The sequence below is a fragment of the Neophocaena asiaeorientalis genome, unplaced genomic scaffold, assembly GCF_003031525.2.
Source record: "Neophocaena asiaeorientalis asiaeorientalis breed wild unplaced genomic scaffold, Neophocaena_asiaeorientalis_V1.1 scaffold630, whole genome shotgun sequence".
NCBI classification, from domain to species: Eukaryota; Metazoa; Chordata; class Mammalia; order Artiodactyla; family Phocoenidae; genus Neophocaena; species Neophocaena asiaeorientalis.
In genome coordinates, this window is record NW_020171813.1 from 195,853 (window position 1) to 223,373 (window position 27,521).

At 42.9% G+C, this 27,521-nt stretch overlaps 1 protein-coding gene across 1 annotated transcript in view; it reads right to left on the reverse strand.

Moving 5' to 3' along the window:
• Window positions 1-9,224: 9,224 nt before the first annotated feature.
• The window catches only part of CPNE4 (copine 4), a 407,444-nt gene continuing 389,147 nt past the window's right edge, over window positions 9,225-27,521 (reverse strand). The window contains exons 11-15 of the mRNA XM_024734696.1: window positions 25,592-25,646; window positions 22,536-22,587; window positions 19,835-19,968; window positions 14,117-14,353; window positions 9,225-9,718 (exon numbers count right to left, since the gene is read on the reverse strand). Of these exons, the coding sequence (XP_024590464.1) occupies window positions 9,584-9,718; window positions 14,117-14,353; window positions 19,835-19,968; window positions 22,536-22,587; window positions 25,592-25,646 (613 nt within the window). The 3' untranslated portion in view covers window positions 9,225-9,583. The remainder of the gene's footprint in view (window positions 9,719-14,116; window positions 14,354-19,834; window positions 19,969-22,535; window positions 22,588-25,591; window positions 25,647-27,521) is intronic.

Genomic DNA, 27,521 nt, shown 5'->3' on the forward strand with positions numbered 1-27,521 from the left:
AATATGCAAGAGGGAAGAAAAGATCTTTCTTTTGAAATACACCATGCCTTTTAATCACCTGTGAAAGAAATTCCTTTCTTAGAAATCTCACCTGGCCATCAGGATGGGGCAATAATGAGGGAAATCCTGTCTGTTCACCTTAGAGGGAACCCTGCCAACCTTCAGCTCTGTCTTCAATTTTACAAAGTGAAAGCTAATGAATATATGTGCATATATGTACATAGATGTATAAAAGAACAGGGCACTCCATACTATAAGAAACCAATGTATGTTTGAATCTATTTTATTTTTCTTTCAGAAGTTTCTGGGCAAGACTAGAGAAATGATTCATAATGCCTGAACTTGAAGCTGTGTTTACGTTCTGGAGAAAAGTATTCTTTGTTCCATTAGCAAGGCTGCAGTTTTAGGGCCCTTTTATGTTCTCAGGAGCCACAGAAACAGGCAGGAATGGAATGGCTGACTGGTGTTCCTTTGTGAATCCACAATGGGCTTTTAAAATTAGAAACCACTGTAAGTTTCATCAAATTGGAAACACATACAAAACCTCAGTGTTCTTGGGTAAACGTCAGAATTATATTATCTGCCCTAAAAATCCCAAAAGGTCAAGGTCCCAAACAGTTACAAATCCCAACATTTATTTGTGATGCTCTGCTTATGTGTAAATGGTAGAAACACGTTTAAAGTCACAACATGAAGAAGGCTTAAATGTATTTTGACTCTAAAGAAGAAAGAAGAGTGGGATTTGGGGGATAAATATGTGCTTTATTGGCAAATGTGAAATTCTTGTAAATATTTTATGGTGTTTTTTTTCTCTTAGGAGTTATGAGATGAATGGTGCATCTTATAATCCACAAGTTCTTAGAGCAAATACGGCATCCCCTTTTAAATGCATCTCCATCACATTAAAAATGTTCTTTGTTCAGTTCAAACATTCAGGAAAGCTTTGTTGAGCGCTGCTGTGTGTTCTTGGCTGTACTTTGGGGAATTAAGCATGGGGACTGTGTCCGTGGTGGTGGTGGTGATGGGTGGGGAGAGGTGGGGTGGAGTATGATTGAGAGAAGATGCAGCAGCCCAGAAATGTGCTAATGTGGAAGGAGGGTGATTAGCAGAAGAACCTGGAGCCACATCCAAGGTGAGAAGTGAGGGTGGGTCCAGCAGGAAACCTGGTGAATGACTGGACTGTCTGCTCATCAAATAAGCTGGGGTATGTATTGTTTTTTTTTTTTCTAAAATTGAGGTGAAACTCATGTAAGATAACATGCATAAGATAAAATTAGTCATTTTGAAGTGAGCAATTCAATGACAGTTCATACATTAACAGTGTTGTGAACCTCTATTTCTAGTTCCCAAACATTTTCATTCCTCTATTCTGTTGGTGTTTTTAATGAAAGGCAGGAGAAGTTTTGGAAACATCTGGATTATGTAATTGTATCACATCAACCTTAAGATACTGGTCACATTCTCTTATAAGTTTGTTGTACTTCATCCTGTTGGTCTGGAAATCTTTGTGTTAAACGGTGACTTGTGGTGGAATGGAAGTTAATGCACCAGAATCTGATTTGTGTGTGGCAGCTGCATTTCTCAGAAGACTATGGAGAGGTCTGTCATTGACCAGAAGGGCACCTGCATGCTCTGATATTGTATCTGTACAATAAGACCAGAGGACTCAGCTTTCTGGGAGAAACTCAGGTCCTAGCTGGAGGGACTTCTGACATAAGTATGCACAGATGAAAAGGGAAATGATAAGAGGAATACCAATACTTGGCCATGTCTTGGTTGGGGGTGGGGGCGCTTCTGAGAGCAGTTGTTGCCTGAGCTGAGACCTCAAAGATAAGCAGAAACCAACAGAGTGAAGAGGTGGGTTGGGGGAAGCTTCAACAAATGCAGTGTGAAGAGGTTGTCAAATAGCAGTGGGGTGGCCAAGGGGGGCGGTGAAAGTGGGCAAGGATCAGATGGGAAAGTCAGGTATATGTTATGTTCAAGGTCACTTTAAAGTGACGTTTTTTTATTCTGAAGTTTGTGGGGAGCCACTGGTGGATTTTAGGCAGGGCAGTGAGAGGCTTAGATTATAACCATCACTCTGGCAACGGTATGGAGAACAGATCTGAGGAAGACAATGTAGATTAGGAAAACCAGTTAGGATGCTCTTTCATATCCCAGACAAGAGATGATGAAGACTTAAACTAAGTCAGGGCAGTGGCTATAAAAAGAAGGATAAAAATGATGCTGACAATTATAATAGAAAGTGTTACAATGTGTTAAGTACTTGTCATATGCCAGGTGGCATGGATGTTGTGCTGTGAAACCCAGATCTCTCCTTCAGGACTGAAGGACTTATTCACTCCAAACCACCCCTCTTTTTTTTTTTAACATCTTCATTGGAGTATAATTGCTTTACAGTGGTGTGTTAAGTTTCTGCTTTATAACAAAGTGAATCAGTTATACATATACATATGTTCCCATATCTCTTCCCTCTTGCATCTCCCTCCCTCCCACCCTCCCTATCCCACCCCTCTAGGTGGTCACAAAGCACCAAGCTGATCTCCCTGTGCTATGCAGCTGCTTCCCACTAGCTATTTTGCATTTGGTAGTGTATATATGTCCATGCCACTCTCTCACTTTGTCACAGCTTACCCTTCCCCCTCCCCATATCCTCAAGCCCATTCTCTAGTAGGTCTTTGTCTTTATTCCCGTCTTACCCCTAGGTTCTTCATGACCTTTTTTTTTCCCTTAGATTCCATATATATGTGTTAGCATACGGTATTTATTTTTCTCTTTCTGACTTACTTCACTCTGTATGACAGACTCTAGGTCCATCCACCTCACTACAAATAACTCAATTTCATTTCTTTTTATAGCTGAGCAATATTCCATTGTATATATGTGCCACATCTTCTTTATCCATTCATCCCATGATGGACACTTAGGTTGCTTCCATCTCCTGGCTATTGTAAATAGAGCTGCAATGAATATTTTGGTACATGACTCTTTCTGAATTATGGTTTTCTCAGGGTATATGCCCAGTAGTCACCCCTCTTCTTGAGGCAGCTTACATCACTGGCTGGTCTATGAGGGGGTATAAAGGCATGGCCACCTGCCCCAACTCGGGGTAACTTGGAAGGACTATGTTGCAACCCAACATCTCCTCTGCCCAGTAATACTTCCTTCCCTCTCTTTCCACAGCTCATAATCCCAAGAATATTCCCTTAATAATGTTCTCTTAATAATCTACCTGCACAATAATCTCAGTCTTAGAGTTTGCTTCTTGGGAAACCCAACCTGCAACTCTAGACAGGGTTACACACATTATCTCACATCCTCAAGGAAACCTGTCAAAGTGGAAATTATTCTCCCCATTCCACAGATGGGAAAGTTGAGGATCAGGGATATCATACAACTCTGAAATAGCAAAGACTGGATTTGTATCCAGGTTGTTCTGGCTGGAAAATACTAGGTATTTCCACTGAACTGTGCTCAGTAGGAGGGCAGAGTGTCTAGATGTATTGAGAAAGTAGAATTTTTTCTGGACTGATTTGAAGGTCAGTCTCATGTAGGGGGCAGGGAGGAGGAGGAGGATGAGAATAGTTGGCAGGCTTGCTGTTTCTTCTCACGTGTCCCCACCTCTTTCCCTGCACCACTCTTCTTTCAATATTTAAGAGCATCTTCATGAGAAAGTCCTTATATCTTGTGTGTCTTAATGTTAAGGCATGCACGGTATGTCTAACAGGATTCCAAAGTCCTAGAATCAGAGAGCAGCTCTGGACTGGGAGCTCCTCTGGATGCAGAGACCATGTATCCTCTGCTTCCTTCACTCCTAACTCCCCACTACATCCTCATCCCCACCCCCAAGCTTAGTGCAGGTTGGTATTTAGCAAGTGCTGGAAAGACTGAAGAAACAAGGTATTCAAACAGATTTAGAGGATGCTCTCCTGGGCAGCGATTTGGAATCAGCAGGTATTTTTACCATCACTCCTTGGCCTTGTCTGTATTCTCCTTCTGTCTCCGTGGGCAACCTTTTTATATTTCTTTCTTTCTTTCTTTTTTTTTTTTTGCGGTACATAGGCCTCTCATTGTTGTGGTCTCTCCCGTTGCGGAGCACAGGCTCCGGACGCACAGCCTCAGTGGCCATGGCTCACGGGCCCAGCCGCTCCGCGGCATGTGGGATCCTCCTGGACTGGGGCATGAACCCGTGTCCCCTGCATCGGCAGGCGGACTCTCAACCACTGCGCCACCAGGGAAGCCCTTTTTACATTTCTTGAACACTCCATGTTTCCTTTTAGAATCACCTGGCAATATCCTGCATTCCCTCTGGGTAGGCAGAATGGCCACTCAAACATGTCCAAGCCCTAATCCCTGGAAGCTATAAACATGCTATATTCCATGACATTAGGGATGTTGCAGATATCATTAAGGTTACAGATCTTTGGATAGTAAGTCCTGGATCACCTGGGTGGTTCAATGTGATCACATGAACCTTGAAGGCAGAGAACTTTCTCTTGCTGGAGTCAGAGAGATGCTGCAGAAGAAGTAAGGGAGAGTCAATGTCTGAGAGGTGCTTGACCCACCAGTGCTGGAGGGGCCATATGGAAAGCCATATGGAGGCCTCTAGGAGTAAAGACCACTCCCACCCAACCTCCCAGCTGACAGCCAATGAGGAAACAGGACCTCAGCCTGAAGGAGCTGGGAAGCAGATTCTTTCCCAGGGCATTCCGCAAGGAATGCAGTCCCGATGACATCTTGATTTCAGTTTTATGAGGCTGAGAGGACCCAGCTGAGTCTCCCTAGACTTCTGACTTCAGGGAACTGTGCAGTAATAAATGTGTGCTGTTTTAAGCCACGGAGCTTGTGGTAATTTATTACGGAGAAATAGCGAAACAAACAATAGACCTCTTGTCAGGAGGTCTAGAGCAAGCAGTTCTCAAAGTGTGGTTCCCGAAGGTCCCTGAGACCCTTTCAGGAAGCCTGTGAGGTGAAAACATTGTTTTACAATAACACTAAGATGTTATTTGCCTTTTTCACGTTGTCGACATTTGCACCAATAGTGCAAAAGCATCAGTGGGGAAAACTGCTCGTGTCTTGGCTCACATCAAGGTGGCATCGCTTTACCAGTGGTCATTCTATTTTCACCAGCACAACCTTGCAGGAAAGAACATGCAGTTTCTCTTAAGGATGGTCTTAAGGAGCAGAAAAATTATTAGTTTTATTAAATCTCGACCATTGAGCCCATGTCTTTTTCATATGCTGGGTGATCAAATCAAAGCACCAGAAAGCCCCTCTACCTCGAAGAAAAGCACATGTGCCCTTTCCCCACATGGAACACCATTTATACTCAACAAAAGGCTGATACAGAAATTGGAGTTATTCACACATGGGTATTCGGGAGATATTTTCTCGAAAATGAATGAAGTGAGCCTGCCACTTCAAGAAAAACAACTGACAGTACATGTTTCCAATGATAGCATTTGAGCTTTCTAGCAAAGAATAGAATTTTGGAAAACCTGAGTCTGCCACTGGAATTTGACAGATTCTCAATACTTAGACTGTCTGATGAGATCAGCTGTGATATTATACAGCAGAAGAATGTGATTTTATTTATGCTGTAAACTGTGGAAGTATTTGGCACATGTGAATAACTGAGTGGGTCATTTCTGAATGACCAATGCATGATGTTGCAGAATCATGCATGGGTAAAGGAACTATGGAAAATGCCAGGAAGCATTTATTGATATGCTTCCATATTCCAAATTGCAACTAACCTTCAAGAAACTACCACTGGTTGAATTTTGTTGTGGTAAAAAGAATTAGCACAATTGTCTTAAAAATATTCCTCCCCTTACCAACTACATAACCACGTAAGACTAGATTTTCTTCATTGTACTTCAACCAAGACATCATTTCACAACAGGTTGAATGCAGAAGCAGATATAAGAATCCAGCTGGCTTTTGTTAAGCAAGGCACAATGCAGCTTGTCTCACTGACTTTTTTTTGGTATATAGGTTTTTCTAAAAATATTCTTATGTTAATATATAATTTGACATAAATGAATTAATAAATATAGTTTCAGTTTCAATTTAAAATACAGCAAATATCAATAGATGTAAACCACAGAAATAAACTCTCTTTGGGGTCCTCAGGAATTATCTACTGAGGCCTGTTGGAGGGCAGGCCACACATGCATATAACTCAGTGGTTCCGAATTTGCAGTCCAGTGCCAATGGGAACCCAGAGGTATTTTTCATTTGATGCAGACACTTTAGCCCTTTTAGTGTTTAAAACGATTGTTGAATCGTTTTGAATGAGTTTTTTCTATTTAAAAATTGGCAGGTTTTATGTGAAATATCACATTTTTCAATGGTCTTGAAAAACTGAACGGTCTGGTTGCACTGGGGCCATGGTCCTGCCTGGCCCCTGGAGCTGGGTGGAACAGCCCTCCTCTGCAGACTTACCTTCCAGTTTTCCTCCATCCTCACCACACCCCTTTCTTTATATCCCTCCCTTTAAACCTGTTCCTCCTCAGTTGTTCATATGGTGTCTCGGCTCCTGGAAGCATCTGTGTTTGAAATGTCTCATCTACGTGGTCTCCTTGGTAGCAAGAAGCTGGGAAGACCTAGGTGTGTCTCGAGACTCTTCCACTGCTCCCAGCGGGATGTTATACATCACGAGATGCCAAAAGCCCACGAAAAGAAGATGAGATCACCAGATGCGACAGATATTTCTGAAATGGAGGCAAAGGCCATATTTTAAGGCTCATTCCCTCAAATATCTTAATAATCTGCTGCTGAATATGGCAAGTAGATGGGTAAGGTGCCAGGAGGGTAGCTGTAATGGGAATTATAAAATGAGTTTGTGCTCAAGAGCTAGAGTATCTGGTTCAAATCCTGGCTATGTCTTTTGATAGCTGTATGACCTTGGGTTAGTCACCCAAACTCTGTGTGTTTAAGTTCCTTATCTGAAAAATGAGACATAATACTATCTACTTTCTGGGGCTGTTGGGAGAATTAAATGAGGTAGCCTGTGACAAGCACTTAGAACAGTGGCTGGTACAATGACTGTTAGTTATTATTTTTATTAGTCTTTTGAGCTGGGCTTGAGTCTGGCCATGAAAATGGAAGTCGGCTGCCTTAAGGTTCTGACAGAAAACCTGGACTCTGTCCTTAGCACCCTATCTCCCAGACCCCAGGCATCCTGGCATGAATGTAGTGGATCCCAACAGATATTTGAGAATGACATGGTGTCTCATTTTGATTGACAGCCACAGCCACTCAATCCACACCTGTTAAATCTACAGTGGATTTAGCAGGAGACCTAAATAGACATTTCTCCAAGGAAGACACGAAGATCGCCAACAGGCACATGAAAAAATGCACAACATCACTAATCATTAGAGAAATGCAAATCAAAACTACAATGAGGTATCACCTCATTCTGGTCAGAATGGCCATCATCAAAAAGTCTACAAACAATAAATGCTGGAGAGGATGTGGAGAAAAGATGAACCCTCCTACACTGTTGGTGGGAATGGAAATTGGTGCAGCCACTATGGAGAACAGTGTGGAGGTTCCTCAATAAACTACAAATAGAATTACCATATGATCCAACAATCCCACTCCTGGGCATATATCCAGAGAAAACCATTAAAACCATTAAAAGATACATACACACCAATTTCATTGCAGCACTATGTATGATAGCCAAATCATGGAAGCAACCTAAGTGTCCATCAACAGATGAATGGATAAAGAAGATGTGGTACATATATACACAATGGAATATTACTCAGCCATAGAAAGGAATGAAATAATGCCATTTTCAGCAACACAGATGGACCTAGAGATTAACATACTAAGTAAAGTAAGCCAGACAAAGAGAAATATCATATGATATCGCTTATATGTGGAATCTAAAATATGATACAAATGAACTTATTTACAAAATGCAAATAGACTCACAGACATAGAAAACAAACTTCTGGTCACCAAAGGGAAAAGGTGGCATGGAGGAATAAATTAGGAGGTTGGGATTAACAGATACACACTATTATATATAAAATAACCATGTTCTTGGATTGGAAGAATCAACATTGTGAAAATGACTCTACTACCCAAAGCAATCTATAGATTCAATGCAATCCCTATCAAACTACCAATGGCATTTTAAAAATAAAATAGATAACCAACAAGTACCTACTGTACAGCACAGGGGAGTATATTCAATTTCCTGTAATAAACCATAATGGAAAAGCACATGAAAAAGGATATGTATATATATATATATAACTCAAACACTTTGCTGTACACCTAAAACTACCACAACATTGTAAATCAACTATACTTCAATAAAAATGTTAAAAAATTTTTAAAAATCTACAGTGGATTTGATGTTGATCATGAAGCACATTAACAAGTCCATTCATTTGTTCTTTCACGCATTCACTTATTTGAGCAGTATTCCATTTATTCATTAAGCATCTATCTATTGAATAGTTATCTATTCATTACACATATTGCTTACTATGTTCCTGGCACATAGACATTGAAGCTCATGTCCTTGTTTTGGGCTAGAAACAACCTCCAGCTATTTCTGGCGAACAGGGTCTAAGTATTTTAATTCCTTGTCTGTTAAAAACCATGATCCTCATGTTTCTATGGGACTGTGAAAGAGCTATTCCTAACCTGAGGCCAAGTCACTTACATGAACACTGTTCAGAAATTGCCTTGAAAAGAGAAACAAGACTATAAGTCTTAGAAAAAATTCCATTAAGTACCAAATTTATTCATAAAATACATGGCTATTTGCTGTGGACAAGTTTCCACTGTCATGGGTCTATTGAAGACACTTTGAGGTCATTCCTAGGGAGTGACATAAACATGGGGCATGAACTGGCATCATCTGGGACTCAGAGCTCTAGGATCTTGGGCCCATGCACACCTATTGCATCACGGTCAAATTTAAACAAGATTCTCTGGTGATTTGTATACACAGGGAAGTCTGAGAGGTGCTGGATTGGGTGCCCCAGACCCACTTCAGGAAGACCACCTCTAGGTGGATAAGCCCCTTTTTCAGTGGAGGGACCATTCTCAGCAGGGAGGAATTATGGATGACAACTGCAAAAACAGCATGTTTTTTTTTTTTTATTTTAAACATGCAAAATACAGTCCATGCATCTGCCATTTTAAAAAGTCTCTCATCCTGTAGCAGATAAAACCAAATATGTTTTGGCTATCAACGTTCAATAAATGTTTCAAAATGCTTTACAGTGTAAAGATAATAAGAAATTTAGCAAAATTTCAACAAACCTGTATAAAAAACAGATACAGATAACATTTTATATCAAGGCGACATGCTGTAATGTAAAGAGTAAGTTATAATTATCTGTGTTTCTTTGTAAAAAGTCTTTAACAATACAAGGGCTTAGCAGATCCAGGCCTCAGGGCTACACATGCAAAAAAAATTGTTAGTTAAAAATCACCAAAACGTGCTATTTTTATATGTGTACCTTTGTGTCTTTTTAAGTACAGGGTAATAGAAGTATTAAGTATCAGCAGGAATAGTATTCAAGGACTCTGTAAAAGTATGTAGACTTCATGGAGCCAGTGTCCGGGAAGAGTCATACATTTCTGATGAACATTTTGGCTTAATCCCTTTGCCATTGTAATAGTCCACGACTTGGTTTGGGACTTCAGCCAACACGCTCTTTGCCAGGGCAGCTGGAGATGCCTGCAGGGAAGAAGAAATCACAGTGACTTTGGTGCCTGGCCAAGGGAATCTGACCCAAATCAGCCTAAAAGACTTGAGTCCTGCTCTAAGCAGCTGGTCCCATTCATTCACTCATTCATCATTCATTCTGTACCTGTCAGCATCTACTCCAAGCAAGAGTTGTCAGATTGTTGGAAAATGAACCTTTAATTTCATAATTACATTTTTTCATGTCTGTCTCAAAATATAAAACTATTCACATCTGAGGATGGGTGAACACTGGATGGCAGAAAGAATTGCCTTGTAGTTTTGTGTCTGATTTACATTCAAATCCATACACCTATTTATGTTCCAGGCACTATGCGAGCGTTTATAGGGTCTATGATTCTTGCCATTAGGAAGTTACAGTCATGTGAGGGGAGCGTGGTGGGGCCGAAATTAACCCTCCTATGAGGCAGAACATGAAACATCCCACAGACCAGCAGATCACATCAATGGGAGCTTGTTAGAAATGTATAATCTTAGACCCATCCCAGAGCTAATGAATCAGAATCTGCATTTTAACTTGATGCCTAGGTGATTCCTGTGCATATTGAAATTTGAGAAGCACTGCTCTAGGGAGTCACAGACACTGTGTGACCAGAGCACAAAAAGCCAAGACTAAGGCATCTTGGAGGAAATCACAGCAGGCTTCCAAGAAGAGATGGCATTTACATTGGGTATATTTTAAAACAGGGAGAAGGAGAGGATTGGCATTTGATCATTCTAGGGACAGTGAGTCATCTGATGGGGCTCTAAAGGAAGTGCGTGTGTGTGTGTGTGTGTGTGTGTGTGTGTGTGTGTGTGTGTGTGTTGGGGATGCAGGATTGGTGGGGCATTCAGTTGGAAAATGAGCTTGTGGCCAGGTGATGGAGAGTCTTGAATACTGTGCTAATTTATGTAGCCTTTCTTATATCAGCATTATGGACTCACTGCAGGCCTTGGGGCAGAGAAAGGTAGAGGTTGATATTCTGCATGGACTCTGGACTCATGCAGAGCTGGGCCTGACCTCTGACCCTGGCACTCACTACTAACTCCCCAGCCACTGGGCAAATAAGATTGCCTGAACCTCATTGTTAGCAATTACTGAAGAGGTTGAAAATGTGAAGCAGAGAGAAACGTTTGAGGTCCCTCTGGAAAAGTCCTGAAGGACAGGGGGCTGGACTAAATGCCAGATGACCAGGTTTCTAGCTCTTTCCTTCCTATGTGGCTTGTCACTCAGCCATTCAACTTTGCTAAGCCCCGATATTCTGAGACAAGAAAGGAAAGAACAGGAATTCATTCTATCTCAGAGTTTTTAGGAGGCTCAAAATGTAAGAGACACGTACCTTAAAAACAATCTGAAAACACAGTGAGGAGTGTTTCTAAAGCGACTGCTCACATTTTGAAGGTGCCATAGTATGTTGGACATTGGTATCCATGAATGCTCTTTTATTTTATAAATAACTGCTCAGGGTCATGTGTTAGATCATGGCCCACTTTTACACTGGGGAAGACACAATAGTCATTTCCTCCCTTTTCTCTCTGGTCATTGCTCACACAAAGTTTAGAAAGATAAAGACTTGACTTCCCAGTCTCCCTGGCATCTAGGGATGGCCATGTGATCCAATTTCATTGTTTGAGACCCAAGTGGTAGTTTCCTGGGGGGTGTTTCTTGGAGCTCTTTAACAGACATCACTGGCTCTGTTTCTCTTTCTTCGTCCTTTTTTCCTTGAACTAGAATATGATTCCTAGAGCTATGGCAACCATTTTATCATTGTGAGGGAATAACAAAAAGAATCTCTTAAGTGCTGGTCCTGACACTATTGAATCATTGAAAAAAACTAATGTCAGCAGCCACCAGCCCCTAACATCTAGCTACACGAGAAAAGTATATTTGTACTTATATAATCCAGGGTTTCTCAATTTTGGCACTATTGCTATTTTGATATATTGGATATATTTGATAATTCTTTGTGTGGGGACTGCCCTCTGCATCATAGGATGCTTACTAGCATCCCTGGCCTTTACCCACTGGATGTAAGTAGCCATCAAAAATGTCTCCAGACATTGCCAAATGTGCCCTGGGGAGAAAAATCATCCTTGGTTAAGAACCACTCATGTAATCCACTGTGAGATGGATTTGCTGTTATTTGAAGACAAAAATATTCCTGAACAGTATGTCAAGCAGAACTTGCTCAGATGATAAAAGTATTCTGTAGTTACACTGTCCAATGTGGTAGTCACCAGACACGTGCTGTCACTGAGCCCTTGCAATGTAGTTAGTGTGACTAAAAACTGATTTTTAAATTTAATTTTAATGAATTTAAATTTAAATAACAACTTGTGGCTCTTTGCTACTGTGTTGGACAGCACAGTTCCCAATGATACTCCCGCCCTTTGCATATCTGTGCTGGTGGTTCTGGGGAGCAGAGAGGGCCTGGAGGTCCATTAACTTGGGATAAGGCAGAAAAAATATGAAAGTAGCTGGCAAGAACAGTAATAAAAGTCACATTTATTAACTACCTACAGGCCCCAGGCGCTGTGCTGAGCGTTATATAAGCCCCACCTCTAATCTTCCAATGTGTGTGTTATTTGCCCCGTTTTACAGATGAAAGTCTGTGACACAGAGGGGTTAAGTAACTTGCCCCAAGCCACACAGCTCAGAGCCTCTGCCCTGTCCGAAGCTCTGAGTTACCATGCAGAGCAGAAAAAGAGAGGTGATTCATGGGTTCCTGGCTATATGAAATGATATCCGTGCCTCACCTTGAGTTTTATTTATGGTTTATTGAATTCAGAATAGATTAGTTTGGATAATGAAATGGTTCTCAGAATCTAATTTGAAATTCAGTAAGCTAAGGCTGGTGCTAAACTCCTGGTACTCTGCTCTAGTTGACCACAGGGAGCTGGGAGCCTGGAGCAGCGGGGCAGTGAGTGTGCCCCCTTCCTCGCCCTGATCAGGCACTTCCTTGTTGTGGGTGTCCCTCACCTCCCTGCCCACTCCACAAGGTCTGTCCTCCTTATGTCCCAGCTCCAGCCGCTTCTCTGAAGTTTTGTAGCCACAGGGTGGCCCACCTCAATTGTCCACAGATCGCTTGGTGTAAGTTTTCTGCGGATACCTGTGTCCCAACCAGGCAGTTTTCCAGTAAATTCCTGGAGGCTGGGCCCCATGGCTCCTCCTCTCACTGTGGTGCCAGTGCTAGCACACAGCAGGCACTCTGCGGGTGTGTGAGGGAGAGCAGGGGTGGGGTGGAGGCTGCAACAGTGCATGGCCCTGTGGCATGTGTGTGTGTGTGTGTGTGTGTGTGTCTGTAGGGGGCGGGGAGAGGGTGGTTTGGAGAAGCTCTTGGACCCCTCTTCACTCAGGCAACGCTGTGGGTGGTGGTCAGTCCTGTGGTACTTCTGTCAAGCTGACAAGACGGGGCGGGACATCACAGTCTAGAAGAACACCCTCCCCCCACCTTGGGCATCATGTGAGCAAGTGGTTTCAATGATGAACACAACTGTGGGCGATTCAGCTCCAGCACACCCCAACTTGAAGAGGATGCCCCACCTTTGTCCTGTGCAGACAACTTGGGGGCTTGGAAACCTCCCCTTGGGTAAGTTGAAGATGGGCTACGGTAGCAGAGTTGCCCTCTGTGAGTCACCCAGGCTCACTGCCCACACACTTGTGGGAGCTTTCACTGGGGCATGGAACAAAAGAACACAGGGGGCTGTCTGTGACACAGTGGGGGAGGCTCTGCAGGGCTCTTCAGGGCCACGGCCATCCCAGAGGGAAACTGTATGAATCAGAAAAGTTTTTTTTTTTTTAAACCCTGTGGGTCATGAACCAGTTTTGATTCTGCCTTAGCAAACTTATTCCAGCATTTTCCCCTATTGACCACAAACAACTGTTTAATATCATCCTTTAAACTAACTTTAATATCTTGCTGTTTCCCTCATTAATGAATTGAATAAATCTTTGATGCTGCTTACTGTACATTTATACAGGATTTAAGTTTCTATCATTTTGAAAATATACTTTGCCAAGGCAAACACAGACCTCTGCCAGGGCACATGGCTTGACAAGGAGAACCAAGGCCGAATTTCAGCTCTTTGCTACTTCAGCCAGGCAACCTTGAGCAGGGAACAACCTGCCCAACTGTACATGGCAGTCCTGGGTACACTGGAGACCCTAAATTCTGTGGATGAGGCCAAGCTCCAATGAAATGTTGGCCACATAGTTAGCATGACTGACTCAGGTTATACTTCTTTCTCCAGCAAGCCAAGCTCTACATGTCCTGGGTGGGAATCGGCCCGGCCCAGGCAGGGACAGCTGGCATTGCTTCACTACGAACACTGGTGGAAAAATGGGGGGGGGGGCTTCTGCTCTCCCAGGGGAAGCCCCCGAGATATTCGTACGTGTTTGAAGTTCCTGAAGGGCACGAACTGGACGATGTCGCGAAGGACGGGCTCTCCCTTAGGCGACCTCAGAATCCCGTCGTCACCGTCCAGCATCTGCATGTCACTGAAGTCTGCGTTGCCCACTCCCACGATGATGACCGACATGGGGAGGTGGGAGGCATGGACGATGGCCTCCCTCGTGTCGGCCATGTCTGTGATGACCCCGTCAGTCAGGATCAGCAGGATGAAGTATTGCTGCCATTGGTGGGACACCAGGAGACGATGGGGATGGAGAGGTGGGAGAGACAAGGACAAAGCCAGTTACACACTCCGGTGGCTCCGGTGCATACTGACCACAGCAAATGACAACTGACTTTTCCTGAGTGCCCGTGTTGACAACCCTAAACACTGAAGACTTAGGATGAATGGAGCTTAAAGGCAGGCACAGTAATTGCAGGTTAATTCTAATAATCACCTTAGTGATGTTTACAAAGCACAGGGTGTAGACAGAGCAGCAGAAGAGTCAGGGGGGCTGGCTTCAAAGCCTCTTGCTCTGAGATGCTGGGAATTTTCTCTTAACTCCTCTGGGTCTCAGCCTCTTCATCTCTCAAATGAGGGGTGGGGCTAGATCATTCATATGGTCCTCTTCAGCTTGGAGATTTGCAAGAGTCTAAAGCTGAGCTGCCTAATATTTACAATAGCCACCAGCTCCATGTAACTATGGTGCCCTTGAAATGTGGTGAAAACAATGGAGAAACAGAAATTTTCATTTTATTTCATTTGAATGAATTTAAATTTAACTTTAAAAAGTGGATACCCGATTGAGTTATTGGAAATCTTTTAAGTATGTTTGTAACAACTATAAATAAGTGAATCCACTTTCTCAATTATCAACTTATAAAATCTATATAAGGATCAAGTATTTTCCATGGTAATTTAGCATCCAAATTGAGATGATGTGAGTATAAAATACACACTGGATTTTGAAGACTTAGTACAAAAAAAAAAGAATGTATAATATTTTATTAATAATTTTTATATGAATACCTCTTAAGATGATAATGTTTTAGTTATACTGGGTTAAATAAAATATATTATTAAAATTAATTTCCCTGCTTCTATTCACTTTTTAAAATGTGGCTACTGGAGAATTTAAAATCTCTGCATGCCTCTCACTGTATTTCTAGTGGATGGCGCTGTGCTAAAGCCCTGCTAGAAAAGGCAAGGGTCACAGTCTCTCCCTCTGAAGGCTGTGTGCCCTGGGCTAATGAGTGGCCTGCAGGTGGCTGCCCTTCTCCAAGGATGTGGGCAGAAGACTCTTCCTGCTCTAAGTCCTGGTTGGACAGGCTGGTGGGTGACTCATCTGAGATGGAGATTGGAGAGAAGGCTCCATGCTCATCAGCACAGGAAGGGCTTGGGAAGGGTTACGGGGTCTGGAGAAGGAAGGCCCAGTGGAGGACATCACCGTCCTTAGTCGTTAGAGGCATCATGACAGCCTCTCAGGTGAGAGGGGAGGGAAGGAGGTCACTGAGATGCTGCTCATGCCAAACCCAAAAGAATTTCTGATGTAATCTTTGCAATATGTTCTACATCTACAGGGAATAAATGTGGGATGATGAAACCATTCCAAGTTGCCACATTTCAAAGGTGAAAGGCTAGGTAGAATAATCACATGTTGAAAACATCTGTTTTTGAGATTCACACTTAGAAAGCTGCATATAGGCTGGCAGTGCTAAAGAGTTCCCATTTTTCTCTGTGAGTCTGAAAAAAATGTTTTTAAACAAAACAACTCAGTCAAAAATGCAATTAGAGAGAAGGGAAATTCACACTATGATGAAGACAGTCACATGTCCTGCATGCTTTCCATACAGTTTAACATAAAGACTAATTCTGGGGCTTCCCTGGTGGCGCAGTGGTTAAGAATTTGCCTGCCATTGCAGGGGACACAGATACGAGCCCTGGCCTGGGAAGATCCCACATGCTGCAGAGCAACTAAGCCCGTGCACCACAACTACTGAGCCTGAGCTCTAGAGCCTGCCAGCCACAACTACTGAGCCCACATGCCACAACTACTGAAGCCTAGAGCCTGTGCTCTGCAACGAGAAGCCACGACAATGAGAAGCCTGAGCACCTCAACGAAGAGTAGCCCTCGCTCACCGCAACTAGAGAAAGCCCGTGCACAGCAATGAAGACCCAATGCAGACAAAAACAAACAAACAAACAAATATACATATATATATATGACTAATTCTGTTCCATGTCCACTAACTACCCACCCCTAGTGCTAGTTGATCAATTTTCAAATTCATTCGAATTGTCAATTTTCATCCATACCTATGCTTTTTAAGTCTTATACATTCACAGAGAAGGTGGCCTGGGAGTTTGGAGGAAGGTTACAGTTGGGTGAAGTGATTGAGGAGCTAGGGAGTTGCAAGGAGAAGGCACAGAAGGAGGCAGCTTGGTGGCCTGGGGCTGGAGGGAAGCAGTGTAGGAAACCAGAAATGACTCTTCCCAGGGTGTGCCTTAGAGGTCATGGCAGGTGCCACACCTGGATGGAGACTCATCCTGATTCCTGATCAGGTGGACTCGTGAGTGAATCACACTTCTGTGCCCTCATCGTCCACTCCCCACCCTCCCCTAACTCCTGTTTGATTCGACCTTCATGGTCCAGGGCACGGATCTCCCCTACCTGCCCCCTACAATACCCACAGGAGCAAACAACCTGACAGTCACACGACCACATCAAGAAAGTTTAGAGTTGTTGTGGTCTAGAGCGGACGTTGGCAAACTTTACAGAAAACTGTAAAGGGGCTATAATAAATACTTTAGGCTCTGCGGGCCATAATGATGTCTGTGGCAATGACATAACTCTGCCTGTTAGAATAAAAACAGCCATAGACAGTGCTTGATAGGAATGTTCATGGCTGTGTTCCGTTAAAACTTTACTGATGGACACAAGTTTGAATGTCATGTAACTTCTGTGTGTCATGAAATATTATTCTCCTTTTGATTTTTTTCAACCATTTAAAAATGTAAAAGCCATTCTTACCTAGCAAGCCACTGAAAAACAGGTTGCAGAATGTGGCTGGCTTTTCATTTAGAGCAGGGGTTCTTAACCTAGGCTTGCGGACTGTTGAGTTGAAAGAATTCAGGCAGTCTGTGCAGCTGGGGTAAATTAAAGTTTTATTTTCACTAACCTCTAACTAAAACTTATCATTTTTTTCAATTTTAAATATAATTAACAAATAAAATTAGTTTTAACTGTACTTGTGACTGAGTCACTAATAGAAATCACAGAATACGTTCCTGTTATCTTACAGTGTTTGCAAATATCTCAACGTGTCATTTACATTCAACACTACTTAGAAATTACAGAATTATTAGGCCAGCCACAAATTCTCATAATTTAATTACTATATTTATGATGCTTCTATGTAACATTTAAAGATATTTTGCTAACTGCATTTCAATATAATTGGTTTATTTTATAACATATGTTTTATTTTGTGCGTTTAAAGGCCCTTCTGAGGAGGAGTCCATGGGCTTCACCAGCTGCTAGTGGTGTCCATGGAACAAAAATGGTTAAGAAGCTCTGGTCTGAAGAGACTGTCAAGATTCTAGAACCTGATCCTTCCAGGTTTAATCTAGCTAAAGGTAATAGGCTGCAGACTGTTGGATCAAAACCCTGATGGAAATTTCCAATAAAGATCGCAGTAACATTTGCTTCCAAAGTCAGGCTAGGAAAGTGCTCATGGGTGAAATATTATAGTCTTTGAATGTACTTGAGGTCCTGCTTACATGAGGAGAGGACATTTTTTTTCTTTCTAGAAGAGTTCCACAAAACTGAGGAGAAAATCCTACAGCCACAGACTTCCTGGCACCACTTGCCTACAAGGTTCAAGGTTAGGACCCTTAGCAATCAGTGATAACAAGGGGCCCTGGACCACACACTGTTCAAAAGATAATGGAAACCTCTGGGGGAAAGCATCAGTGTTCCTGGCCTATAGGAGTGAGTTATTTGGGGAGATGTGGATTAGATGCTTCCAGTACTGTTTCCTGACCTGTCCTTTCAGAGCAGACCCATCTGTCCCTGGAGGAGTGAGTAATAGCCAAAACCTCATGCTGGTTTGTATTAGTCCAGAACTCAGACCTATGTCAGATTCTCTTTACTCCTGTGAGTCCTGGTACCCCAGGGAGGCTGAGATGATTCAAACCGGGCTCCGGGGAGCCCTAGGGATGCCTTGGATGCTCTTGGGGATAAAGGGAGTCAAGGAGTATAGACAAGTTTGGACCTCATCCTTCAGCTCCTATTTAGAAAAAATAGTCTGTTTTCTTAAAATCTATTTTATGTGTTTGGTTTCTGAGCAAGGTATTATTTGAGTATTTGAATTTGAAGTCCTGGTGATTAAAAAAAAAGGTTAAAAATAAAATTAAATACTGATCCTATCCAACCTTATGCCTAAATCTTGCATCTGAGAGGATTCAGATTTGCTTCAAGGCCTCTGTGGGTTTGGCAAGATGGAGATGCTATTGACTTTGACAAACATGGTCTTCACAGGGGTGTTGGGGAGCAAAGTTTGGGTGGTGCAGGTGGAAGGGTCAATGGGAGGAGAGATGGAGGCAGTGAATATGGGCAGTTCTTTCAATGAATTTTGCTGTAAAAGAGAGTAAAATGAGGGACAGTACCTAAAGGGTGAAGTGTTGAGAGAGAGTTTTGAACCTAAACAAGAGATATTGTAACATGCTTTATTTGCTAATAGGAATGAGTCTTCAGTAGAAAGGGAAAAATAGGTGATGAGGCGAGAAAGGGAATATAAGTATGAGGTCAGTGTTCCTAATAGTTGGGAGGTGAGTGCTGCAGTGCACAGAGCAGAGGTCGCCATGAGACGGGAGTGTAGTCCAGCCGATCCTAACACAAGAGAAGCTGAGAACACAGGCACAGGGCAAGGGGGTCAGATGAGCTCACACAAGAAGGTAAGGGAGCAGCATATCATATTCTTCATGCAAATTCAGTGTCTTGGAACCCAGGATAAAATCACAGAGAAAATTTCAGACATTAGCAATATTCTGCTAAATCTGAGAAAATGCCATACAGCTAAAAAAGGACATAGGACATAATGACGGTATTGAAAAATGATGCATAGAAAAGCTATTACAGCAATATATTTAAGTCTAATGTATTAGGGGAAAAAAACAAACTCTATTTGGCCTTGTAACCTTGGTTTTCATTTTTCTTAAGAAAACCACTAATAGGACCTGAAATAAACCTTCACTGTGATGTTGTGTGTTACTTCACTTGACTACCAGGCAGAAGAATAACCCATTGTTTTACTTCACTTCCATCTGTAGTCTGGGTACACTGGAAAGCAAGCTTAGTTTTGGACAGTTGTCTTTCTTCCTTCCTACGAACTGAAGGTGAGTATGAGTTTTATGAGGATAACCTACACTCCAGTGAATATAGTGGCTTTCCTTGTTGAAGGCCTTCTGTGTTCAGGTAACATTGCAGACATTTGAGTTATGTCATCTCTAAGCCTCATGTTAATCCAGCAGAGATAGGCATGATTATCCCTACTTTTCAGGTGAGGAGACTGAGGACAGGGGAAAGGTTAAGTCACTTCTTCAAACTCACACAGGTAGAAATGCAAATTTATTGTCAGATTGGGATGGGTGCTATGGCCAGTATCCAGGTGAGGATGGGTAAATGCCCATTAGCAGGTAGACCACCCCTCTCCTTACCGATGCCTCCTTAGTGTTGGTCTCCTCTGATGCTGACTTGGCGACCTTCTGGATGATGGGAGCGATGTTGGTGGGGCCATAGAGCTGGAGTTTGGGAAGGCAGCTCTGGTAGGCTTCCACAACTCCTTGAATCCCTGAGGTGGAATTGGCAAAGATCAATAGCTAAATAGTCCCCCTAAATATATTTATAATCAAACACACACACACACACACACACACAAATGAAACATTAACTTCCCCCAAATAGTCCTTATCAATAGCACATCTATGTTCTTAAGATAAAAAAGAAAATACCACATCTGGGCTGGTATTTCTGCCTCCACTCCCACTAAAATAATTTTCTTTATTCATTTTACTTATTTTTTTTTGAAATTGACTTGGGAAGAATTTATTAATGAATGATTGTGTTTGCTACAGAATACAAACAAGCTTTTTATGACAAAGAGAATATTCTAGACCCATTAAAAAAATGTCAGTTACAAACCTATGTATTCCCAAATCTTTTTCTACACTTTCAAAAATAAGGGATTCGTATTGGGAATATTTTGCATTCCTACAACTTAAAACTCAGAGAGAAATCATTTTGGTCTGAAATCATTCTCTTTAAAGGTTCAAGTCAAAAGCGATCAATTCCACCAATGTCTCCCTTATGTCTCACCTTACACAATAGATTTCATTAGATCTTCCTATTGTAATGAAGCCAACGTTGTACCCATTTTACAGGTAGGAAACTGAGGCTCAGAGAGGTTTGCTGCAGACTCAGGATTCACACCCAGGTGTGTCTGGCTCTAAGGGCCATGCTCACAGCTTTAACATCCCTCTCATTTTCACACCATCCTGTTGACTCTAGTATAACCACCCCGGGCCACCTATGTGAGGATGTGTACCCACAACCATCTCTCCAGATGTTAAAGTCCTTGTGGGTAGGAATTGTGACTTTCTTTCTCATGAGCTCAAGGCAGGTCGGGCACATGGCAGCTGCTCCCCAAATGTGTGATGAATGAGCAAGATGATGGTCACAGTCGTCTGCTGGGGACTGTAGTACAGGTGAGTGACGTCCATCACCATGGGCACCCCTCATTTAAGGGGGGCTTCCATCCAAGAGATCATGATGGGTGGGCTCTGCTAGAAGAGGCAGCCCTGCTAGTGTAGCTCCTCCCAGCGTAAGTCTTGGCTGCACACTGAATGTTCTAACTGTGATCCCACAGAGACAGTCCCATTATCTATGATTTTTGTTCAAATGGTCCTCTCTGTGTCTGTGCCTGTGTTACCTCTCTTTTCCCCTGTTTCATCTCATCCGCCTGCACCCCTTTCTACCCTGAAACAGCACACTGGTCCTGTTTTAAGCCAGAGAGACCCACAAAGCCCCTCCTGTGATTTTTTTTCCCTCCACATCCTGCCAACCAGAGTTTGGGCATCTTGGATGAGCAAGTTGTGCTCTGTTCTGCCTTTATACACATGCATGCAACAAAATGTGTATGAAAATGACTGAAAATGCTTCATTCTCTTTGTCCTGCCCCAAAGTCTGCCATTCTAAAGACAGGTGCCAAATCATTACATAGCCTGGTTTTGAAGTTAAGTGATGCTGAACAGAAGCTCTTTATCTGTTTTGGTTTTTGAGGTTTTGCCTAAGATAAGCAAGTCTGAGTTCTCTTCCAAAAATACTAGGCAGGTGAATCCTAAGATGTGAAATGGGTTAACACTGGATATGTCCTTCATTCTGCTTTGATGGAAAACCATTCTTACAGTTGAAGAGAGGGAATGGTTTGAGATGAGGGAAGCCCAAACTGTAATAAACTTGGCGTGAGGGATGATGAGAGGGAATAAGGGCAGAATGGAGATCTGGTCTCATAGGTTGTTGCATGCAGACCTGGGGATATTGATATCATGTTCTTGGACAGTTAGTGCCAAATATGTGAAAGAAACTGCGGGATGTTCTACACCCCCACAGGATCTGAATTAATCCTGTTCAGCCCCTTCCTCCTCTATAGGAAGGAGGAGAGACACAGACATTTCCACCAGCCCACTGCAAAAATGTCTCACCATTTTCATAGCAACAGGTGTACTTGGCTCTATTTATTATTTAGAAATCAGGAAAAATGATTCTAGGATACAATTTATCATCATAGTCATCATCATTATTTTGTGGAATGTCTTGGGGAATTTCTAGCTGGAAATAACATAATACAGACCAAAACCTTTGAGAAGGCTCTTTCTGGCACAAAACCATGAAGTGACTTGTTTGAAGTTGCTGAGGGCATATCCTTTGCCAACATGAAAGTGTCACATGATCTCCACGCTTCCCCCTTTCCTTATTACTTCACAGAGAGGAAGTTGTGCAAAATAAATACTTGATGACAGCTTGGAAAGCAGAAGGAGGGGTACCTCATCACTGCCCATCACGTGACCCTTCCCTCAATTTTTTTTGTTTTTTGGGTGTTTTTGGCCAGAAGAATCCAGAATTGGAATCAATATTCTTGCTCTAAGCTCAAGACCTCTTCTGCGTTCTGTCTTTTCCAGCTCTTACGTCTCTGCTCTGTTGTGGCCTTCAGAGTAGTGTGTTTATTTGGGTCCAGGGAGCCTACTTCTCCTCTGTGGACAATCATCACTGACATACTGCATCAGGAGAGAGAAACTAAAATGGGAAAAGTACGAAGGGAAGGGCTGTGAAACACTGACTTCCTTTCACGTTGTGATTTACCTGCACATTCTGGGTTGTCTTCATTAAAGTTGATTGCGAAGTCGTGAGATACCTGGACACCAATTAAAATTTACAAAAGGAAGAAAGGAGAATGACAACATTAATCCAGTAAGGAGGCACTGGGGCTTAGAGTTTGCCAACAGATGCTCATTACATTCATTATGTGTCAAGCAGCGGGAACCATTTTAAGCCTTTACACAATCACTCTGAGATGGAGGGTGGATTCTAAGCTCCCTGTGGAGTTGAGGTGACAGGGAGATTTTCTAGAATCAGATAAATGCTGGCAGGAGGGGGAGACTAAGGCATACGAAAAAAAAAATCCAAGAAAATAGTTCATAAAAATGTAACTCCAAATAGCTTCCGGATAGAAGTGGCCACAGACCAGAGGCTTAGATTTGGTTGAGTTCTATTTGGAGCCAGTGATTAAAAAATGATAACTCAATAACCTAAGCTGTCTGCTTGACATGGCCATGGTTATAAAGGCTCCAGCAAAGCTGTTGACATTTAAGACTCATTCTAACATAATATACAGAGCTGCCAGGCAGGAGGATTTTCACATACATACAGGTAAAAATAGACTCTTGCTTTTGGAAAAGTAATAAAGTAATAATTCCAACACAAATTCCTCTACCTGGCAGGACATATGTACAAGGTCAAATAATATGTGGTTTACTTTTTTTCTTTCTAAAACCTGATAAAATAAGAGGGGTGCCCTGGCATCTATACATTTTTATTGGGTCACTTGGAATTTTACTGAGACTTCTATTTCAAAGGCTATTTCCCACAGGACTGACTATCTGGGTTCTAGAAAATAGGTCATTGTGTTAAAAGACCCCTCTTTTCTCAGTGGGGGTCAGAGCTGATGCTGTTGGTGCCTCGCTCACACTCCCTTGCCCTTGGCTTTTCCAGGCAACTCAGCCGACTGCCAATCATCCCGCCTGCTTTATTTACCTTAAGTTTTTCTTGGGCTTCCAGAGCCTGCTTTGCCTGCCCAAGTGACAGGCTAAAAATGGTGGGGAATTAATGTCCCCTGGGAGTAATGTCCCCGGGGAGTAGCTCTTCATCATGGGCTGATGGGAGGTGGTGTGTCAATATCCCAGGTCTCTTACCCCTTGGGGTCTGTGTGCGCTCTGCATTGTCTCCCGGGATTCAGCTCTGGCTGTCCATGCTGGTAATGGCTTGTTAGTAAACCCTATGTTGATCTCTCCCCATTTCCCCACTCTCTACTGAGGTTTCCTCCACCTCTCAAATAAACTACTTGCCTCCAAATCCCTGTTGCAAGGTCCCAGGAGAGCACAAACTAAGGCGGAGGTACTTGTGGCTCAGTTTCAATGCAAACTGAGATTTTATCCTGAAGAAGTAAGTCATGGTAACTTTGTAAACACTCTGGGGGGCACTTGAGTTGCTGAGACCATCAGGGCCTGTCTGGGGCAGAGGGGAGATGAGGCATGGAAAAGGGTATCTGAATGGCTTTGGGGGGAGCAGAGTGAGAATATGTAAGGGGTGCCTGTTAGGGCAGCAGGAATAAGTTAGCTGCCAGTCAGAGTGGAGCCAGGGGATCAGGACTTTAGCAAACAGCACGAAGAAGAAGTTGCTTCAGAAGGGCGACCAGGCAGATGTCAGGGATGAGGACAGAAAGGCCTGGAGCCAGGTATGCTGCACACCTTTGTCCTCAGCCCCGCTGGGTCAAGCTGAGACCGGAAGGCTGTCTGGGGGGATGTGAGGAGGACACTCTCAAGCATTTCAGGGCAGCTGGACTGGTGGTTGTCCAGGTGCATTCCAGGCTCGAGGCTCAGCACCTCTGTGAGGAAGGTGGGCACCCACCTGCCCACATTCTGGAACTGATACCCCATCTGAAGGGGACTGCATCTCCTGAGCTCTGGCTAATACTTTTATGTGTAATCTTTTAATTTTAGTGTTATCAGGCCTTTCAGTTTTTCCAGAGAAGCCAGAAATCTGACATTTTATATGAAATTGTCTAATTCTTAAAAAAAACTGTGTGTCAAATAGAATATGGCATAATGTCTACAGGCCACCAGTCAACAGCTCTTGTTCTATATTCTTCCCCCACCATGTACTGATTTCCGACAAATGCTTCTAGAATTCTGTAGCATGGTCAGCAGGAAGGCCAGTGTGGGCTACAAAGAAAACAAGGAGGAGGACAGGTCAGGGAGACAGGCTACTCCATCATCTCTCATTCCAGCAGGAACAGGGAGGTGAACTCCCTCTTTCACTGAAGGCCCTTGGTCTGACAGCTCTGGGGTGGAAGCAAAAGTTGGCATCTGCCTCCTGCTGTTCAGCTCAGACAAGGTCAGTAAAAGAGAAATTGATGACTGGGCGGTATTGCTTGCACTTAGCTGGGACCTCAGAGGCTTCCTGAGGCTGCAGCAGGAGCCCTGTTCCTCTCCAAGGTTCTCCCACCTGGGAGGCTGGGTCCCCTGTGGAGAGTGTCCCACAGGGCCATCTGGTATACCATAGGAGAATGCCTCAGTTCCACTGCAGCACAAATCTCTCCACGTACAGTCTCTGCCTTCTTTGTGAGAAATTGGCATCGAAACCAAATAGGATTCCAGTGTCTTTACGTGAGCCTTTCAACTCCAGAGTCTCTGAGCCCAAGCAGCGCTTTCTTCAGGATTTTTCTGTGTCTCCCACAAAAGACTGGTGCTTAGGGACTTGGGATGAGGGAGTCTGTAGACCTCACTGTCATGGACTTTCACTGTCAACATGGTCAATAGGGTCTTTCTCCAGGGGAGATCTGAATACATGGGTTCTGAGCCACTGGAGATCAACTTCCGAGTGTTTTCACAGTCTGACTATGTCTATAAGAAGCTAAACAATGGAACACTTCATTTGGAAATGACTCTGAGAAGGCCAATCCAGAATACCAGGAGATTGGCTGTCATCAAAACAGAGGCTCCAAGGAGCTAATCTCACTGGTTCTGAAGACCACTTCTGCCTCTTTGGGCCCTTACATAATTATATCAAAGGTCGAAAGAGTGAGACTCCTGTGAGGGAAACCCAACTCATCCTTTGTTTATAGCAAAACACTCACTCACCGTGTACTCTGGGGGTATCCTGGCACCAAACCCAAAGGCTGGGAACATTTTGTCACTGAAATTTAAAAAAAGAAGTTGCTACATTTGTCCATTTAATGAGGAAGAAAAACACAAACTTGCATTACCTTGCGAGAATAGGTCACTATGCCAAATACTGACTACTCATGCGTCTTGATTACCTGTGGTAACAGGGGATAGCAATAGTGTGAGCAACTAAGATCAAGAAATAATCCCCAAAGTTCATCACTTTACTGCTTTCCTTTACTATAGGTGAGACGATGGGCAGGAGAAGAATAAACAATGATTGGCACTACAATATGCCAGATATGATGCTAGGCCATGTACATACTTAGTTAATTTTCACACAATGTTTGAAGGTCCACCTACTTATTATTCTTGTTTTACTGATGAATAAACTGAGTCTCAGAAAGGCTAAGAAAATGACCTAAGGTGTTTATCAGTGAGCACTGTGTGATTCCAAAGCCCATGCCTTTTCTATTATACCATCATGACTTACTGATTATGTACAGCATTAAATGTGATTTCCTCTTGCACTTCCCATAACTGGGCCTCCTGACCAGATCACAGATAAGACTCTTCTTAAGCAAAATTTGTGCTGTCAGGGGATTGTTGCAGTGGGGCTCTGGAGTATTGCTCTTGGAAGAAGGCATGCCCCCCTCAGGCTATCTACCTTTTACTTTCTCTCCCATTAAAAACACAACTGAGATTTGTTCTTGGAACAGTTCCTCCATTTCGCAGTTCTTGCAGAGCCAGCCGAGGAGAAAAGGAAATTCAGATAAGGGCTCACTGTCCCAGAATGTCTCTGGATGCAAAAGGGGAGTCCCAAGCTGAGAAGTCAAAGGATCAAAGCCAGACCGTCACCCATCACTATCTAACTGATTTAGAGGTCATCAGTAGCCAATGATGGCTTTGATAGAACTTCACCAAAATATAGCCCATTTGACCAAATTTGGGGCAGGGGTTGGGAGATACAGGGAAACCAGATTTCTCTGAAATCAACCTCTAAATTTGCCAGAAAATCACTAGTTCCTTCTTTCCCTTTTGATTGTGTAGATATGGGCTTCATGGGGCATTGCACCTATCAGGTATTAGAAAAGGTATTAATGATGATAAATAGAAAATCATAAAATCTTATAAAGGATTAACCACAGCTCTGAGAAAAAAATACTTCTGGTCCTTGGAAATATTGAAATACTTTGTCTCAGAAATTCCTTCTTAGCCAAGACAAGGGTGAGCAGATGTGGGGAGGAATCAGCAAGGGAGATTTTAGAGGTACTTTCTAGTTAAGTCTGGAAGAAAACTGTTCTGGGTGGAGGATGGGTCCTGCTTCTTCCAGCTCTGATGGCTCAGAAGTCAAAACAGAGAAACCTAGAAGGCTCCACATTTTTTAACTTCTTTGATAAGTTTAGGAGGGGTGAGATTTAATATTCCACCCATTTCTAATCACAAAACCAGTGTTCCAGACGTAATGATATTCCTTTTAACCCTTCAAGCCACCCTTGTGGATTTAAGCTTGCTGAGCATGATGTACTGTTATATAACCGAGTTTCAAGAGTACAGAGGTAGGGAAAATGCCTCACCTGCAAGGGGAATAATTAATGAATCAGGATGGTCTCAGTTCTCTGAAGTCACAATGACCCTAATAAACATACTAAAGAAAAAAATTCAAGCCTAAGCACAATAGATTTAAGCATTCACTTTCCCTGATTAGAAATAGAACTGGGAAGAGAGGAGTCTTATTATGCAAGAGGCAAGGGAAGGCAAGCTGAGCACACAAGCAAGCATCAGCATGCCAACACATCAGGGAACTTAAGATAGGATTCAGCAGCACTGAGTAAAGGGGTCATTTAGCAATTATTGAGGACTTGATTGGTAGAAACTTCCAACCTGGAAAATTCAGGGCAGATCA